At 37.3% G+C, this 19,740-nt stretch overlaps 1 protein-coding gene across 1 annotated transcript in view; it reads right to left on the bottom strand.

Annotated features, from left to right (window-relative positions):
* camsap2b (calmodulin regulated spectrin-associated protein family, member 2b) overlaps positions 1–19,740 on the bottom strand; it is a 95,601-nt gene that overhangs the window by 60,677 nt on the left and 15,184 nt on the right. Inside the window, exon 4 of the mRNA XM_056260313.1 lies at positions 5,591–5,752. Coding sequence (XP_056116288.1) covers positions 5,591–5,752 — 162 coding nt within the window. The remainder of the gene's footprint in view (positions 1–5,590; positions 5,753–19,740) is intronic.

The raw sequence follows: 19,740 nt of genomic DNA, 5'->3' as shown, positions 1-19,740 counted from the left end.
TTTAGCAAGAGGTCGTTACATACCTTATAGAACATACCGCATAGAACTGCTATCTTTGATAGCAATCTTTCATTTGAAAGTCACTATAAAACCGCATTTTTCCATCTTAAAAATATATCTAAATGACATCATATGATCTCATTAAAGAATGCGGAACAAATAGTTAATGCGTTCATGACATCAAGGCTAGATTATTGTAATACTCTACTGGCTGGTTGCCCTGCACGCTTAATAAACAAACTCCAGCTGGTCCAAAACGCAGCAGCTCGAGTTCTTACCAGAACCAGGAAGTATGACCATATTAGTCCGGTTCTGTCAACACTGCATTGGCTCCCTATTAAACATCCTATACATTTTAAAATATTGCTGATTACTTACAAAGCACTAAATGGTTTTGCTCCCCAGTACTTGAGCGAGCTCTTAACGCATTATAGTCCTTCACGTCTATTGCGATCTCAAAATTCAGGCCAGTTGATAATACCTAGAATATCAAAATCGCCTGCTGGCGGTAGATCCTTTTCCTATTTAGCACCAAAACTCTGGAACAGTCTTCCTACCATTGTCCGGGAAGCAGACACACTCTGTCAGTTTAAAGCTAGACTAAAACATATCTCTTTGACCTTGCATACACATAACACACTATAGACTTCTATAATTCAATGTTAGGCTGGAACCGGGAGCACTTCCCATAAATCCTGATGTACTAGTTACATCATAAGAAGAATGGCATCTACGCTAATATTAGTCTCTTTGTTTATCCCGAGGTTTACCGCAGTCCGCCGGATCCAGATCTGATGAAGGAACTGCGTCTGGACGCGACGACAACGCAGTCCTGAAGTGTCAACTAGTCCCTCCCCTGTGAAGGCCTCCTTCCCTTTACCTGTGTACAGATAATCGTTGTCGGGATAATTCCGATTCACGTGGCTACGCCGAAGCGATACAATTCTGTATTATACATTTTAAGGCCAGACAAGTAGTTTGTTGAGGGTTGGTCTTTTAGGGAAGGACTACATGCCTGCGCACATACACTCACCGGCCACTTTATTAGGTACACCTGTCCAACTGCTCGTTAACACTTAATTTCTAAGCAGCCAATCACATGGCGGCAACTCAGTGCATTTAGGCATGTAGACATGGTCAAGACAATCTCCTGCAGTTCAAACCGAGCATCAGTATGGGGAAGAAAGTTGATTTGAGTGACTTTGAACGTGGCATGATTGTTGGTGCCAGAAGGGCTGGTCTGAGTATTTCAGAAACTGCTAATCTACTGGGATTTTCACGCACAACCATCTCTAGGGTTTACAGAGAATGGTCCGAAAAAGAAAAAACATCCAGTGAGCGGCAGTTCTGTGGGCGGAAATGCCTTGTTGATGCCAGAGGTCAGAGGAGAATGGCCAGACTGGTTCGAGCTGATAGAAGGGCAACAGTGACTGAAATAACCACTCGTTACAACCGAGGTATGCAGCAAAGCATTTGTGAAGCCACAACACGCACAACCTTGAGGCGGATGGGCTACAACAGCAGAAGACTCCACCGGGTACCACTCATCTCCACTACAAATAGGAAAAAGAGGCTACAATTTGCAAGAGCTCACCAAAATTGAACAGTTGAAGACTGGAAAAATGTTGCCTGGTCTGATGAGTCTCGATTTCTGTTGAGACATTCAGATGTTAGAGTCAGAATTTGGCGTAAACAGAATGAGAACATGGAACCATCATGCCTTGTTACCACTGTGCAGGCTGGTGGTGGTGGTGTAATGGTGTGGGGGATGTTTTCCTGGCACACTTTAGGCCCCTTAGTGCCAATTGGGCATCGTTTAAATGCCACGGCCTACCTGAGCATTGTTTCTGACCATGTCCATCCCTTTATGGCCACCATGTACCCATCCTCTGATGGCTACTTCCACCATGTCACAAAGCTCTAATCATTTCAAATTGGTTTCTTGAACATGACAATGAGTTCACTGTACTAAAATGGCCTCCACAGTCACCAGATCTCAACCCAATAGAGCATCTTTGGGATGTGGTGGAACGGGAGATTCGCATCATGGATGTGCAGCCGACAAATCTGCGGCAACTGTGTGATGCCATCATGTCAATATGGACCAAACTCCCTGAGGAATGCTTCCAGCACCTTGTTGAATCTATGCCACGAAGAATTGAGGCAGTTCTGAAGGCAAAAGGGGGTCCAACCCGTTACTAGCATGGGGTACCTAATAAAGTGGCCGGTGAGTGTATATTCAAACGTGCATAGTAGAATGAACTCTTAATGTGCATGCCATCAGCGTTCTCACAGGTTCGCGTTTTTAAAGTTTGCGTAGAGAGAACTTAAGAGTTTTCTTTTAAAACGGTGTCGTGTTAGCAGCCCCTAAGTTAATAGCTAATGATCGTTGCGACGGAAGTGAATCAATTAAAACTAACTTTAGCTGGAAAACAATCTCTGTTACTTTCATTTCCTATTATCACTGTAAAGCAGCTTTGGAACAGTCTACATTGTTAAAAGCGCTATATAAATGAAGATGACTGGACTTGACTAAAATGCTATCAGTCAAATTCATCATTACTTGATTTGTGTTTTTTGTTTTGTTTTTTGGCAAATGAATCACACCATTGCATACAAAAGGAACAATTTCAACTATTTGCTACCAGATACTGATAAACAAAACTGATAAAAGATATTTTTAAGTAGTGGTTGACCAATTTTGTTTTTTTGATGGCCGATGCTGCTGCCGATATCATGGTGGCTGATGGCCGATATTTTTATATATATATTTATTTTAATCAATATTTGATAAATTATAAATAAATATGAAAATAAACATGCTTATTCTTCATATAGCAACTTCTTGAATCTGCAATCCTATTACAGTATTTTTCACAAATTAGGTAATTGTTTAATTGGAATATATTAAAGCTGCAGTCGGCAGGTCTGGCAGATTGAGTGGACTTAGGCAAAATTTTGAATGTTTACAACTCTCGTGCCCCTCCCCACTATCAACGAATACCCTCCCACCGAGTTTGTGCTCGTCAGTGCGTGTGCACCAGATTTTCTGTGAACGCGCCCGTCTGATTCGCCATCACTCTTCGTTACTGCGCGAACTTCAGGCGTGTGCATGTGATTGTAACGTGCGCGAGGGGTGGCGTGTGCACGACCTGTGATTGACAGTCAGATCTCACACCCCCCTGCGCTGATTGGACCCGATGATCCGGAGCGGTGGATTTTTGCAAAACAAATAACACGCTCCAGGTGGAGTTAGAAGCTCGGGTTTTTTTCTAAAACCACTTTATTTATGTTGTTCTGTCGGATTATAGTGTCGATTTCACTGAATATGATCAAAAAAATGTTGCCGACGGCAGCTTTAATAAATAGGATGTAAACACTGTAACAGGGCACTCAGTAATCTGGTAATTTCGTGCGCACTGGTAATATATTTTTTCAAATAAAGACAAGATAACACTAATTTTACATACAGCACACAGTGAAACCGATATGAATATGACACAATGGGCAACTGGATATAGCACAGCATATTTTAAAATGAAAGATATAAAGTTTAAGTTTGTCAATCGCGTCTCCAGTGCTACTCTCCTCCTGTCCGCATTCACTTCGCACGGACCGACCATCAACATGATCATGCAGACTAAAATGCACACTTCACAAGAACTCACAGTTGGATTCAATTAAAGGTTTGTGAAATTAAATGTTTATTAGATATTCAGAGATTTCTTTAAATGATATAGATAAATAGGCTATTTGCTGAATGTTGACGGTAAATGAGAAAGTATTAGCCTAATTTTTTGCCTTTCTGAAACTAATAATATAAAAGCAAACGCTTTACTTTTTCACATACTGTTTACTTTCTTTGTTTAACAGTTCTGTCTAATAACATATTAAATATGACTACCCATCAAATACCCACTTTTGCTGTCTTGGCCACTTGAGCGCGTGCACGCAACAGGAAGTAAGTGCACAAGACTGTCCCATTCTAAAAAATGCCAATGAGCAGTGCACTGAACGCACACTAAACGCACACTATGGGTGTTTCTCTAACGGAAGGCTACATCCTACTGAGACTGCGTTCTTCCTAGTCCAGTCCTTCTGCGGCTTGTAGGCTAGAGTCTTCCTCAGCAATTAAACGCTAGAATGAGACGGTCTAGCATGCATGGCTACGTCTCACATGTTCCCACCCCCATAGTCACTGCACAAAATACACTATTAAAACTTAATTCTGGAAAAATACTTTGTTTTACAAATTTTTATATTTCACTGGCTTTTTATTAATGCAATACAGTGAATGACAGCCAACTTTGTCTCCCAGTGGCTTACATTTTCGGCAGTTAATTTACAGCAAAACAAAAGATAACATCTATGGTAACATTTCATAATAAACTCAGACAAGCTCAGTACCGACTCGTTTTCCCACCGTTTATTTTTGTGAATTTAAATGTGTGCAAAGGATTGTGGGTGATTTAAGGCCACGAATGATACATCCGACTCCTACATCAAAACAGGCCGAATGAACGACGCGAAACGAAGGCTGCTTTCCAAGGATCCTTGAAACTGAGATGGCCTTCATCGACGTTTGATGACGTGGCAGCCGAGACATGAAGCCTTCGTATGATACAGCCTTCAATTTGAGAAACACCATAACTTATACCGCTTTGGAGCGGTTTTCGAGGCTAAGTTTATCCCATCATGCATTAGGTTTGGGAAATCGCGTGCCCCGAAATCGTGAGATAGCGAGGAAATCATTCCACTGTAAGTTAAATTAATTAGATATTACATGACATATTTGGTAGTAAAAACAAATTGTTAAAGTGTCATTTTATTGGTGCAAAGACTAGTAGGCTACAGTTTTTTGTACATTTGCAACTGCTTTTTATCACTAAGAAGCACCACAATTTTGGCCGACCATAAAAATCACCTTGAAACTGCATTGAAACTGCAATTTGGACCTTCAAACCGTTGTACCCCTTTGAAGTCCACTATATGGAGAAAAAAATGTTTTCCTTAAAAATCGTAATTTCTTTTCGACTGAGGAAAGAAAGACATGAACATCTTGGATGATGTGGCTGTGAGTAAATTATCAGGAAATTTTTATTCTGACGTGACCTAATCTTAATGTTAATCAAACAACAAAGGACAAAGAAATCACTCACTGCCCTTGACTGAATTACTTTTTTAACTTTAATTAAATTAATCTATATTTAATTTATACAGTGAAGACTCTGCTGCAGTGTTATTTTTCATTTGATTACTTTATTCAAATTCTGTACCTATATAACATATGGTTATAGCGCCACTTAGCGGTCAAGAGCAGAAATGTGTACCAATGGCAGGAAAAAAATGCATTCTGGTTAAGTACTATCTGTAGAGAATTCTGTTTATGCAGCCGCATATGAGCACTGTTTATTCATATCGCACATTAAATTCATATCATGGGCTCACAGCGTCTCTGGCACAGTAGAGAGCACAATGTGTGTAAATTAGCACCATTTGTTGTTTGCTTTTGCATCTGATAGAGCGTTTGGACCTTGAAACGGTGACACGTGATGTAACAAGTGGATAATGAATGCAGTAGGATTCTCACCTTATTGATCCAAGTGGTTATTGCCTCTTCAGCATCATAAGGGAAGTCCTCTTCAGGAAGGAAAGGAGTAAACTTCTGTATGCATGTCAGCACTCTCTCCACGCTGACCATTTCCACAGTGTACGCCATCATTAAAGTGTCTATCACCGCAAGGTGAGAACTCTGAAAACAAAATAAAAATAAATAAATTACACATTTTCCTATAACAACACAAATGCAGATGTTTTAAATGGCCGGCCGTGACATACATAACTGACAGAAACATACATAATTTACAGCTATATACTCTACATAACTGTTACACAATGTTTCACATCATCTAAATTAGTAAAGGGGAGAGATACATTTAAATAAAATACAAGTGTATTTTTTTTTTACCCAAGTAGACATTAAACATATCTACTTAGCTTGCATTTACATTTAGATTGCTTACACATTTACTGAATATTCTCTTAAAATCAGATTCTCCCTGGAACTTAATTTTAGAAACAATAAAAGAAGCTGAAACACACAATATGTGCAACACACAATCCATGATGACTGTGTTGGTGCCTTTTCTCTAACTTCTGTTGAATCAAACATTAACACATGTTGTCTGGTTAGTCAGTGACAGTTTCAGTCCTCTAGAGGGTGACAGTAAAGCCATTTTAACCAGAGAATGGAGAAAGTAGTGAAAGGTCCATGTTCAGCAGAGAACCACTTTTTCTCAGAACATAGAAAATGTTATAGTGTTTGTTGAAATACATAAGAGTAGCTTTGATGGCAATGAGTGAAAAAGCAGACATGGAACATAAACTTCTGGTCTCAGACCTCTTGTGGAAGTGGTGTCCTGGAGAAATGCCTGACCAGAACTCCATATTGTATTCTCCTTAACCCCATTTACCAATATAAAACACTTAATTACTATAGCAGTCCTATCTTTGGAAAGTGCAGCAGTGGTAAACCATTACTTGTGTATTTGTACACTGGGCAAGTCCCATGTGATTGTGCTTTGCCATTTAAAATTATGTTGTTTCTATTATGTGTCACCTATTCAACTTTGATACAAGAGTATCTGTAGGCTGTGACTGGCATAAAATCTCTTTGACCATTTTTAAAGAAAGTGTAACTTTCTGATAAAAATTATAAAAAGGACATGTAAACCAAAACAAACATGTAACTCCTCAAACATTAAACCAAACAAATCCTCAAGCAACTAAAATGAACAAAATGACAGTTTAATCCATGGAGATCAGCAAGCGTAGGCTTTTCACCATCCCTAAATAAAGAAGAAAAGATTTAGTTTAAAATCCAAACATGCTGTATAAATCAATTTCAGAAGAAACACGTGCTTTCAAGCATGTGCTCATATTTTGCCATTTAGACAGTTTGATTAGTAAAAACTAATTCAATACGCAAATGTAAAGCTCCTATAAATACTAACAGATGACAAGCATTTTAAGTTTTTAATCTTTAATCTGTCTTATGTCTTAAGTATTTTACCAAGCATTTATCGTAAGCATCCAAAAAAAACTTCTCCCAGTTGGACATTCAGCATGTCCAACCGAGTGCTGCCAGCCTACCACACACAACTTGGGCAGTCATGATAGGCCATGCTATAAAAAAAATTATGCTATAAAAATAAACATTTGCAAACTCTCAATATGCCACAGTAGGGATTGGGGAAACTTTGTGTACGGATTTGCGGGCATGCGGATTTGTCAGATATAATCTTGTGAGCTACACTGTATATCAGAAACTCATTTGGCAATATAGTTTCTGATATTGCCACTCTGGCAATATCAGAAACTCATTTGGATATAAATATAGACAATTCACTATTGCATATAGATAGGTACAATCTGTATAGATATGATAGAAATGCATATGGCGGTGGGGTTGCAATTTACATTCAAAATCAAATACCTGCAAAAATTAGAGCTGATTTTGGTTGTGTGGGTATAGAAGCTTTGTGGTTACAGGTACAGTTACCACATCTTCGGCCTGTTCTAATTGGTGTTTGTTATCGACCACCGAATGTACCCATAGTTTATTTAGATAAGATTTGTACTATGTTAGACAGAGTTTGTGATACAAAATATGAAATATATTTTTTAGGAGATTTGAATATTGATTGGCATTTGAAAAACTGTTCGTTAAAAAATAAGTTGCTTTCATTAACAGAGATTTGTAATTTATCACAAGTTGTTAAAAAATCAACTAGAGTTTCTTATAGATCTGATGGCACAAAAATAGCTACGTGTATTGATTTAATTTTCACAAATGCCGCAGATTTATGTTCAAAAGCAATTTCTATGCCGGTAGGCTTTAGTGATCATAATTTAGTTTCAATTAATAGGAAAACCAAGGTTCCCAAATCAGGGCAGAAAATTATTGTTAAAAGGATATTTAAATTTTTTTAATGAAACTGAATATTGTGAAGAAGTCAGAAATGTTGATTGGTCAAAGATATTACTTGAGGATGATCCTAATAGAGCCTTAGAGGCTTTTACTAGCTTAATAATGCCAATCATGGATAAATATGCACCATTGAGACGAATAACTGTAAGAACCATTGCTGCTCCTTGGGTAGATCTAGAACTTAAGGAGCACATAAAGCTGAGAAATGAATTAAAGGCTGAAGCAATAGCATCAGGTAATAGTGTCCTGTGGAATAAGTATAGGAAATTAAGAAATTTTGTTACTAAATTAAACAGAACAAAAAAAAGAAATTATTATGAAAATAAGATTAAAGAGGCAAAATCTGATAGTAATAAAATTTGGAGTATGCTTAATACAATAATGGGGAGAAAAGCTAAAATGGTGCCATCTTTTATTGAAGTTGAAGGATCCTTTTTGACTAAACCTAAATTGCAAATCATTTAAGTTCTTATTTCAAGAATAAAGTTTCAACTTTAAGACAAGGTATGTTTTTTAAAGTTATTTAAATAATAGAACAATATGTAATAAAATAATGGGAAATAAAGCATGCAAATTTGACTTTGAAAGAGTAAGTACTACTACTGTTGAGAGTTTATTAAAAGTAATTAAAGAGAAACCATCAGGTGCTGATAACCTTGATGCAAAATTATTAAAAATAGTAGCTGATGTAATTGCTAGGCCTATAAGTTATATAATAAATCTAAGTTTAGAGAAAGGCATTTGTCCTAATAGTTGGAAAGTCGCTAAAATTATGCCACTTATAAAGAATAAGAAGGAACCACTGTCGGGAAAAAATAGTAGACCGATTAGTATTTTATCTATTCTGAGTAAGATTACAGAAAGAATTGTTTATGAACAAATAAGTATGTATTTTAGCATAAATGATTTAAATTCTGTTTATCAGCATGCATACAGGAAGGAACATTCTACAACAACAGCTTTGGCTCAGATAACTGAGGACTGGATAAAAGATATTGAAAATAAAAAAATTGTTGGAACAGTATTGTTAGATCTGAGTGCTGCTTTTGATGTACTTGATCATGAAATTTTGTTGGAAAAGTTAATCTGTTATGGTTTTGAAACATCTGCTATTGAATGGATTAAAAGTTATCTTGCCAATAGGGAGTTTATTGTAACATTTAATGGGAGTAATTCTGATATACAGACTCTCGATTGTGGTGTGCCACAAGGGAGTTGCCTTGGGCCACTTTTGTTTTCTATCTTTACGAATGATCTGCATTTTGTTTTAGAGAATTCCACCATGGCCCTATATGCAGATGATTCTACAATTTACACGTCCGCGCAAACCCTTGTTGAACTTAACAAAGTTTTACAAGTTGAACTGAAACTAATTGAAAATTGGATTAGGGACAATAATATGGTGATTAATGCAGAGAAAAGTAAATGTATGGTGCTGGGATCCAAGTATTTGTTAAAAGATCCGCTTGTGTTGAGTCTGACTGTGGGGGGTACTGTGATAGAACAGGTTACGGAGGCAAAGCTACTCGGTGTGATTGTTGATAACTTGTTAAATTGGAATAGTCATATAAATCAAATATTATTGAAAATGGGCAGGAGTCTGGCAGTTGTTAAGCATTGTAGAAAATTTATTCCAAATCGAGTGATGAAAATATTAGTAGAATCCTTAGTTCTAAATAAATAAATTACACATTTTCCTATAACAACACAAATGCAGATGTTTTAAATGGCCGGCCGTGACATACATAACTGACAGAAACATACATAATTTACAGCTATATACTCTACATAACTGTTACACAATGTTTCACATCATCTAAATTAGTAAAGGGGAGAGATACATTTAAATAAAATACAAGTGTATTTTTTTTTTACCCAAGTAGACATTAAACATATCTACTTAGCTTGCATTTACATTTAGATTGCTTACACATTTACTGAATATTCTCTTAAAATCAGATTCTCCCTGGAACTTAATTTTAGAAACAATAAAAGAAGCTGAAACACACAATATGTGCAACACACAATCCATGATGACTGTGTTGGTGCCTTTTCTCTAACTTCTGTTGAATCAAACATTAACACATGTTGTCTGGTTAGTCAGTGACAGTTTCAGTCCTCTAGAGGGTGACAGTAAAGCCATTTTAACCAGAGAATGGAGAAAGTAGTGAAAGGCAGTTGTTAAGCATTGTAGAAAATTTATTCCAAATCGAGTGATGAAAATATTAGTAGAATCCTTAGTTCTATCACATTTGGATTATTGTTCAATTATTTGGTCAAGTACAACTGAAATGAACTTAAGAAAATTGCAAGTTGCTCAAAATAAAGCAGCCCGGGTAGTTTTAAATTGCCCTTTTAGGACTAGTGTTAGAGACTTGAATACTAGGTTAGTTTGGTTAAGTGTAAAAAGTAGGATTAATTATTGTATTGTTAATTTTGTTAGAAAAATTATTGTTACAAAAATGCCAGAAATATTATACAGCAGACTGTCTTTTTTTAGTGCTGTGCATCAATATTCCACTCGTCAGTCAACAGAGAGTCGCTTTTTGTTACCTTCGTGTCGAACTAACCTTATACAAAGGACGGTGCTGTATAGAGCAATGGTGGTATGGAATTCTCTTCCGCAGTTTTTGATTTTGGGAATGAATGCAATGAATTTTCGTAAAAGATTGAGACTTTATTTATTTACATTTGAATAATTCTTATTATTTATATGTGGTACTTTTTTTTATATTAATGGTTGAAAAGAGGAAAAAAACTTTGTGAAAATTATTAACCCTATAGTAGTATTGCTGTAACTGTGTACTGTGATAATGCATATTGTAGAGCTGTCGTTTTGTTGTTTTATTGTTTTTTCTTTTAGTACGTTGTTGTATGGTTATGTAAGAATGTGTACACTCCATTTTTGTCTATATAATGTATGGTTTTATGTTATACGAATATTTTTTTGTTGTTGAAGTCTATAGACCCCAGGAAGAATAGCTACTGCTTTTGCAGCAGCTAATGGGGATCTTAATAAACTAAACTAAACTAAACTAAACTGTAAAAAGAAAAGGTGCCTGGAGGAACCTTTTGGGGTTCTTCACTTTGCCACACCGGCGGAACCGTCTGTAGATCCTCTAGGAACCCTTTAAAAAGGGCCGGTTCTCTGAGGAACCACCCAGGTTTCCTGAGGAACTCTTATATTAGGCACTGTGTGGAACCGTTTGTGGTGCCTCCAGGAACCAATTTTTATTTATTTATTATTATTTCATGTTGTTACTATGGTTACCATTAACTTCTATTATTATAATAAACAAACTGAACCAAATACAAAATAAGAATTGTTTATTACATATTTTAGATCCATTTTAATACATACACTTCCATGCACTTGGGAAAAGAAGCTAGTAATAGATTAATATCAATGAATAGAATACACAAATAAATAGTATAATACATAAGCAACATGAATAATCAACCGTGTATATACAATAGGTTATACAAGAAAAGACATCTCAACAAAATGCATGGAAACACATATGTTCCATGTAATAAATCAATGTAAAAAAAACAAGTGCATCTTCACTGAAGTTAAGTTGTGTTAAGCTTGTTAAGTCTGATGTCACTGTTTTCAAATCCAAAAGCTCTATCAGATGCCAAAAACAAACAACAAACGGTGCTAATATACACTCATTGTGCTGTAAAATTCCTGAAAATTATGATCCTAACTTTTATCTCTATACTGAAATCTCAGATGGTTAGGTATTCAGCTATTTTGAATCGTAAAATATTGAAGTCTGTGATGCCGTGAGACTGGAGACTGTAATGAACACTATGGCTTTTGAAAAGCTTAAATGTGTGACTTGAATCAACAGGACTCATAAATGGTTGTTGAGTATTCTCACTAGAAACAAGATAGATAGTTAAGGTGCAGTAAAATTATCTGTTGTTCATTGAATTTTCACTGGTGAATTCCAGTCATTTCAATAAGAATCCACACAATCAGCAATTTTGTGTGTGGTCAAAAATGTCACTATGGGAAGTTGGTCACTGGAATTGGCTGGATTTGACCAACAGAAAGCTGCTGGAAAGTGACTCCTGTGTGAGCTGTGCTTCATACATTACGTCACTACATTGCTGACAATGGTCAATGGACTTTTTTGCCCGTGTAATTTCACGAATTTCACAAATGTGACCGCACCTTTACTCGCTGCAACATAAAATGCAATCAATAATAAAATCTTCACAAGGGACATGTGAGGTACTTCACGAGTAAAAAAAAAGTAAAAAGGTGCAGCAGCTTAATTTTCCGTTTGTTTTTCCTCTTTTCTGGTGGATGGTCCAGGCACTTCAATGATCTTCAGGTCTACAGGAGGATTTTTATTCTTGTTCAAACTTGTATTTCAGCTTACCGAGGTCCCTGCAAAGAACCAAAATTACTATTAGCAATGTTATTAAAGTGATAGTTGTGAACTTAAAATAATTTCCTTAGCCTTGTGACATTCCTAACCTGTTTGACTTTCTGTCTGTGGAACCCAAAAGCAGATCTCGGGCATAATGCAACCCCAGTCATCATTCAATTTCACTGCATGAGACAAGCAGAACAAAATTGTGTAAATCATTCATGAAACCATTCTTATGTACACTTGTCTAGTTCAATTCAATGCAACAATTTATGTAAAAATGGTTAAATATTCTGTTAAGCTCCAAAAATGTCCCAGAAAAGTTTTCTGAGTAACATGAATGAGATTAGAGCATCAAGGAAGATTTTCAGAGAATAACTGATTAAAAAACACAAGTACACTGTCAAACAAAACAAATTCACACAGAAAAGTTAATAGTAATAACGTACTTGCATGTGGTGCAGGTAACTTACTGTAATTCAATGTTGCCTCTGAAATGTTCAGATGATTTTAGAAATGCAGTGGTTGTTCTGGGGAAACAAAAGAACAAAGCTGATTATATCCATTCACAACATAATATGTAGCCTATTGGCCAGTAAAGGGCTTTAAAATGGTATTTGAAAGAATCAGGGTAAGTTACCTGTAGTAAATAAACAAAAACAGACCAAACTAACGTTAACTATAATAGGCCTATCCACTTGTGTTATTCATAACAAAAGCCAATGACAGCAGGAATCAGCTATTCATTAGTTATATCAGCAATTTGAAGACACATTTGTACAGAATACATTGAAGTGAATGACTAAAACAATCTAAGACAATAAGTCAATGATTTCCATTTGTTCTTTAACGTTAGTTCATTAGATTAACGTTAGTTAGCATCGCGGCTAAAACCTTCATACCACATAGCCTACTGTGCAATAAACACTGTAAAAACGATAAATAATAAAAAATTAGTTTGTATCTGTTTGAATATATAGTGAGTAGACTCTGTATTTATATTTCTTTGGCGAGTTTACAAACCTTGTAACGGAGAGCCGAACAAACAGCTGAAGCACCGTGAGGGGACTCGGGAGCCGTTACTTTCAAACCCGATGACGATCAGCTGATCTGTGATGCGCGCGAGCAGCGCGAGGTTCACTGAAGCGATGACAGCAGAGGAATAGCAGCAGTTTCGTGACAGAATAAAACTGTTCTCCTCCTGCTGCTTCTCCTCCTGCTTCTTCTTCTTCTTCTTCTTCTTCTCCTCCTGCTTCTTCTTCTTCTTCATATTATTATTATTAGGCTACTTACTATTTATGGTGGTTAAGTTTTAAATGAATCAATAAAATAGGCATATACTAAATAAATGTAAGTATACTGAATCAGAAATAAAAATTTATTAATATATATATATATATATATATATATATATATATATATATATATATATATATATATATATATATATATATATATATATTAAACTTAAGTAGCCTATAACAATAATAGGATAATAATAATCTTATTCGGGCCTCACAGAACCATTGGGTTCCTCCAGGTGCTGGCTTTAACATAAGAGATCTTCCAGGAACCTAAATGCTAAAAGATCTTACAATAACCCTTTTATAGCATTCAAGTTCCTCTATTTCCCCCCAAAGCACTTCGAGGTCTCATGGTAGTGAAAAGGTGCCTCCAGAACCTCTGAACTGAATACAAAGTGCTTAAAGGATCCCATAAGTTCCAGCAAGAACCGCAAAGATTGTCAGAGCTCCACCAGTAACCTTACTATAGGAGAAAGAGCTTTGAGGCACTTAAATTATGTTTTTAAGTTCCTTGAGTATCCGACAGGATATTTGAGGCACCTTTAGTTTTTACAGTGTAGCGTTAACTACATCCGTGCAGGAGTGTTTACTTATAATGCTGGTCAGAATTATTTACCCCTTAGTAAATATGATCAAAGATGGCTGTAAAAAATAAATCTGCATTGTTAATCTTTTTGATATTTTATTAAAAAAAAATAGCAAAAATCTAACCTTTCATTGAAGTAAAAGAATTGAAAGTGGGGGGAAAATCACATTATGAAATAAATGTTTTTCTCTAAAACACGTTGGGAACAATTATTTGCCCCCTTTTATTAAATACCTTTTGCAACCTCCTTTTTCCAAGAGAACAGCTCTGAGTCTCTCCTATAATGCCTGATGAGTTCGGAGAACACCTGACAAGAGATCAGAGACCATTCCTCCATACAGAATCTCTCCAGATTCCCAGATCCACGTTGGTGCTTCTTCTCTTCAGTTCAGCCCACTCATTTTCTATTGGGTTCAGGTCAGGGACTGGGATGGCCATTGCAGTTGCTTGGCTTTGTGCCTAGTGACCCATTTTTGTTTTGATTTTGATGTTTGTTTTTGGATCACTGTCCTGTTGGAAGATCCAAACATGGCCCGTAAGATTTCTAGCACAGGCTGTAAGGTTTTGATTTTTTATCTGTTGTTGGTATTTGATAGCCTGGGAAAACCCAGACAACTTTCGGCAAATTTAGATTTGCTCTGAAAGTTAGTCTGGCAAAGAGCTCATTCAAGCTCATTTCCAATCCGTCGAAATCGAGGCACCAATCAGAAACGTTGGGGCGGGCTTTACACGATGACGACAGCGCTGGGATTTTGAAGCAGATTTTGTAGCCTACATTACAAAGATGGATGCCGCCGTCGAACATCACTCGTTCGAATCAGCTATCGCGTCTGTTTTAAGCGATTTGAACGTTTCCTTTTAGTTAAAAACCGAGCAAAGAACAACACTCGGAGATGTTTCTCCGCCGCTCTGCATACGTCATCTCCTTCATCGCTCTGATTGGTTTTAGGTCTATCCGCGACGTCCGTTGGTGACGCCCCTCTGGAAATGATTTGTCTATGACGCTTTGCCAGACCATAACTCAGTTACAACTGAGAATGGTCTGGTTTTAACCAGGCTAGGTATTTGATAGAATCCATGATGAACAAGATGTCCAGGGCCTCTGGCAGAAAATTAGGCCCACAGCATTAAAGATACAGCAGAGTATTTCATTTTACACATGGGGTACTTTTTTATCCCTGTGTGCACCAAACCCATCTTAACAGATGAAACAACAAAAAAATAGCTTTTTGGCAGCAAACACTTAATATGGGTTTGGTTCATACAATTAATTTCATATAATTTTCTGCCAGAGGTCCTGGACATCTTGTTCAGATACATGGCATCATGGATTCTATCAAATACCAACAGATAAAACAGAGATTCTGTATGGAGGAATTGTCTCTGATCTCTTGTCAGGTGTTCGGCACTGTTCTCCAAACTCACCAGGCATTATAGGAGAAGACTCAGAGCTGTTCTCTTGGAAAAAGGTTGCCAAAAGTATTTAATAAAAGGGGGCAAATAATTGCTCCAATGTATTTTGGTGAAAAACATTTATTTCATAATGTAATTCCCCCCCACACACACTTTCAATTCTTTTACTTCAATAAAAGGTTAGGTATTTGTATTTTATTTTTAAATAAAATATCAAAAGGATAAACAATGCAGATTTATTTTTTACAGCCATCTTTGATTATATTTACCAAGGGGGCAAATAATTCTGACCAGCACTGTATAACCACAAACAGCACAAGCACTCATGTAGGCCTACTATTCACAAACAAATGACTATGGACCAGTAATTTTTAAAAAGTCACAAAACAGCTGTGCACTCACTCCTGAGTTTGTAGTTGAATCAGACTCAGTCAGTGAATCATTTACAGTTGTTTCTGAGCTCAGAATTCACTGCCTGATTGAACTGAGTGTCATTTTATGTCACAGTGTCCAAAATCCAAATGTTTCCCGAAATGTTTTAGGTTAGTGTTCCCCGTAGCACTGCTGTGCAAAAAAGGCAGAATTTATATATTGTATACCAAAGTTTCTTATTCAAGGAGGTTCTAATACCATAGATTGTTAATTTCTGGGTGAACTATCTCTAAAATCCAGTTTGCAATGCACTATCGGGCAACTGGAATGCCTCCTAACATTAATTGTAAATGTAACTGACTTCTTGACCATAATACAACACTAAACAATACAACACAAGCATGTGCATGGAAATTTTAGGGATTAAACTCATATTTACACATATTCTTTCAACTTTATTGTAAAAACATTCACAAATACAAAGCCTGTAGTTGATCTCAAACAGTGCTGTTTAGAGATAGCAGAGGATTGTAAGGCCCTGTAAGATTGAATCTGAAAAGTTTGTCTCTACACTGCACTGTTTGTTAAACCAGAGGACAAATGACTAAAACCTTCTATAAAGAAGCAGTGAGCACTAAACGTGGCTTTGAATTTCTCTGACATTTCTCTATTATACTTTCGGCTGTTCTTTAAAAAAATATAATGTCCAGTTTTACTCTTCAAAGTCTTTTTTACATAAACTAGTATGCTCTAGTATTACTAATGCTGTTTAACATACATCCACTATGTATTGTAAATGTAATAATGTAAATAAAGTAGAGATCCAAAGAAGTGCTCATGAACTGGGCACTGAAACAGTGTGGCCTGGTACAGTGTGCATCAACAGGAAGTGCTTTCACATCATCAAAGGCTGAGAGCAGCAGGTCTGGAACTGCTTCTGAGAGCTCAGGTATCTCACACTGATAAACATAATGTGTTGATGACGTGTGTGGTGCCATTTTCAGAGGGTTCATGCTTTGCTATGCAAACATGCTTTTCTCCCCTTTTCTCTCTCTGCATAAAGACATATTGTGTTTGTCCTCCATCCTACTAACAGAGAGACTGAAGGGTGGAGCACTGCCAACCAAAGAAGGTGAAGAGTAATTCTAGGAACTATTCTTCATGGAGTTTTTATCCTGTTCACCTGACTTTCATCCTCACCTACAATAACACTACAAATCACACTCCAATCCAGAAGGGGGCGTGAGTGGTAATGCAACGCTGTTTGCTAACTGCCACAACAGGAAAAAGAGCAGAGGAAGAAGAGACGATCAATGTACCAACCCAAGACAAGAGTTCAGCATGCAAGAGCTTGCTAGTAGCCTATATGCTGAGTTTTGATTAATTTTTGTGACGCGCTACACTAACTTCATGGAAAGGAAACCGGGACGGCAGAAAGTGGCATCTTGTTTGTTTTCTTCATTTTACAAAAGCACAATGTTTGGTTTTTATCGTGAGTGTAGTGTAGACAAATAAAAATAGACTCGAATGATGTCTTACTCTTATGACCATAATTTATGCCATAAATGATGGAGTGTTTTAAGTTGTTTTCGCGGTTATAATAATGAGACAAAATCATTTGGCATTGTGCCGATTTGTGTCGTGGAAGTCTCACTACAGTCCAGTGATGAAATGTGCATGTCCTGGAAATGGGAAGCCTCAGGGTGCTTCTCAATTCTTATTTGTGCATTCTCGTTTCCTTTCCTCGCGTCTCAGCTCCACCCCCTGTAGGATGCGAGGGAAGGCTGTAAGGAAAGAAAAGGAGGATGGAGGAATCGAATGAAAGCTTTTTTATACATTGGAATACTTCATCACTCGAGCGTCACTTCACAGCGTCATCAGCTGCGCTCAATGGATCTGCCCTTATGTTGTTGAAGTTTGGTTTTTTAAGAAATTAGTAATAAATAATATTTAAAGCAAGATACCCTGTTGAAATATGTGAGATGTGTGGCTTATATAAACTGCAAAGGTAAAGTATAAATTAAAATGATTGTGACCTATGTGAAGGGGGAGGGGAATGTATACGTGCGTCACGTTTAGTCGATAAAACACTTCCGCAAAGGATAGACCTGTCTATCCTCACTCATAGCTCCTCTGGAAGCCTCCTCAATCCTCGATCCTCGACTCCTCGGTGCAATTAGAGAATTGAGATGTCCTTCAAGATGGCTGAGCTCGAACGGTTTCCGGGTCATAGGATGGAGGACGGAGGAGAGAGGAGACGAGGAGGGATATTGAGAAGCACCCTCTGGCGCCGCTTCATTCGTCGTCTCCTTGTGGAAAAGTAAAATAGACTCAGATGTAGATGGCACTTTTTATTCTTGTCGCTAGTCTGTCCGTGATTTCTTGAAAAAGAGTAATATTGAATTTTGTGCATCCCCATTGTCACCGCATGTTAATAAACTCTCACACACAAAGAAAACCAAACTCTGAACAAGTTTTATTTGTCATTTTTCTATTTATTTTGTACTTTTATAATAGAGATGCTTTTCAGTGTTGTAGCTAATTGTGACCAAATACCTTTTGTTTTAAATCAGCCCAACAAAAATATGCATTTTATGCAAATAGTGCATTCTGTTTACTGCTTAAACGATTAGTTCACCTCAAAATGAAAATTTCCTGATAATTTACTCATCCCAATGCCATCCAAGATGTTCATGTCTTTCTTTCTTCGGTGGAAAAGAAATTAAGTTTGAGGAAAACATTTCAGGATTTTTCTGCACACAATGGACTTCAAAGGTAACCAAATTGTTGAAGTCCAAATCAATGCAGTTTCAAAGGGCTTTGAAGAGCTTCAGGCCCCATCCACACTACTGCGTTTTAGTTTAGAAACGGATAATTAAAACGAATACGATCTCCGTCCACACCAGCGTTTTAGCTGCGTATTAGAATTGATCTCCGTTGACATTAAAACGACTGAAAACGTGGATCACGTGACCATTCACCAACACTGGGCATGCGCGTGCCGGTGTAAACACAACATCATTGATAAAATTATCCCACCATGCTCTGGGTTAACCCCAAACCGACGCTCCATGTACGGTCAACGCCGCCGCTGCACACGGGAATTGTCACAGATCGCTCGAATAATAGCTTGACTCCGGCGCATGTAGGCAGTTATAGCGTTGTAAAATGCAGAATTTACTTGTACAACAGCTGCTAGCAAAGATATATGCCATGACTGATGACACCCAATCATAGAGCCGAGCGTGAGCCTCTACTACGTCATCGTTTCTAAAGTCCTCCGTCTTGACCCGTCTACACTAAAACGCCCTCCGGAGATTCAAAACGAAAAACGGATCGGCAGCGTTTCTACACTTCTCCGTTTTGGGTCTCCGTTTTTGCCGTTTTAGTGTGGACGGGAGGTGCAAACGTAGCAAAAGGTCTCCGTTTTTAAACGAAAACGCAGTAGTGTGGACGGGGCCTCAAAGTGCTCTGCACGATGCACGAAAAAAATGTATATACTTAATTACGTTGGAAAGGTCACGCTGGACGTAGACAGAAGTACCGCCCCATTGTTTTAAACATCCAGGATACGCACACGAAAGGACCATTTTAAACAATAAACTGACACAAAGACATAAATATGTCATTCAACATACAATAAAACTTGAACGATCCTCCTTCTCCACGCTTGTAAACAATGGGGCGGTA

This window comes from Rhinichthys klamathensis, unplaced genomic scaffold (genome assembly GCF_029890125.1).
Source record: "Rhinichthys klamathensis goyatoka isolate OS25496 unplaced genomic scaffold, OSU_Roscu_1.1 h1tg000008l_1, whole genome shotgun sequence".
In the NCBI taxonomy this organism is placed as follows: Eukaryota; Metazoa; Chordata; class Actinopteri; order Cypriniformes; family Leuciscidae; genus Rhinichthys; species Rhinichthys klamathensis.
The sequence above is the reverse complement of the archived record's forward strand: the minus strand, read 5'-3'. Positions and strand labels throughout refer to the sequence as shown.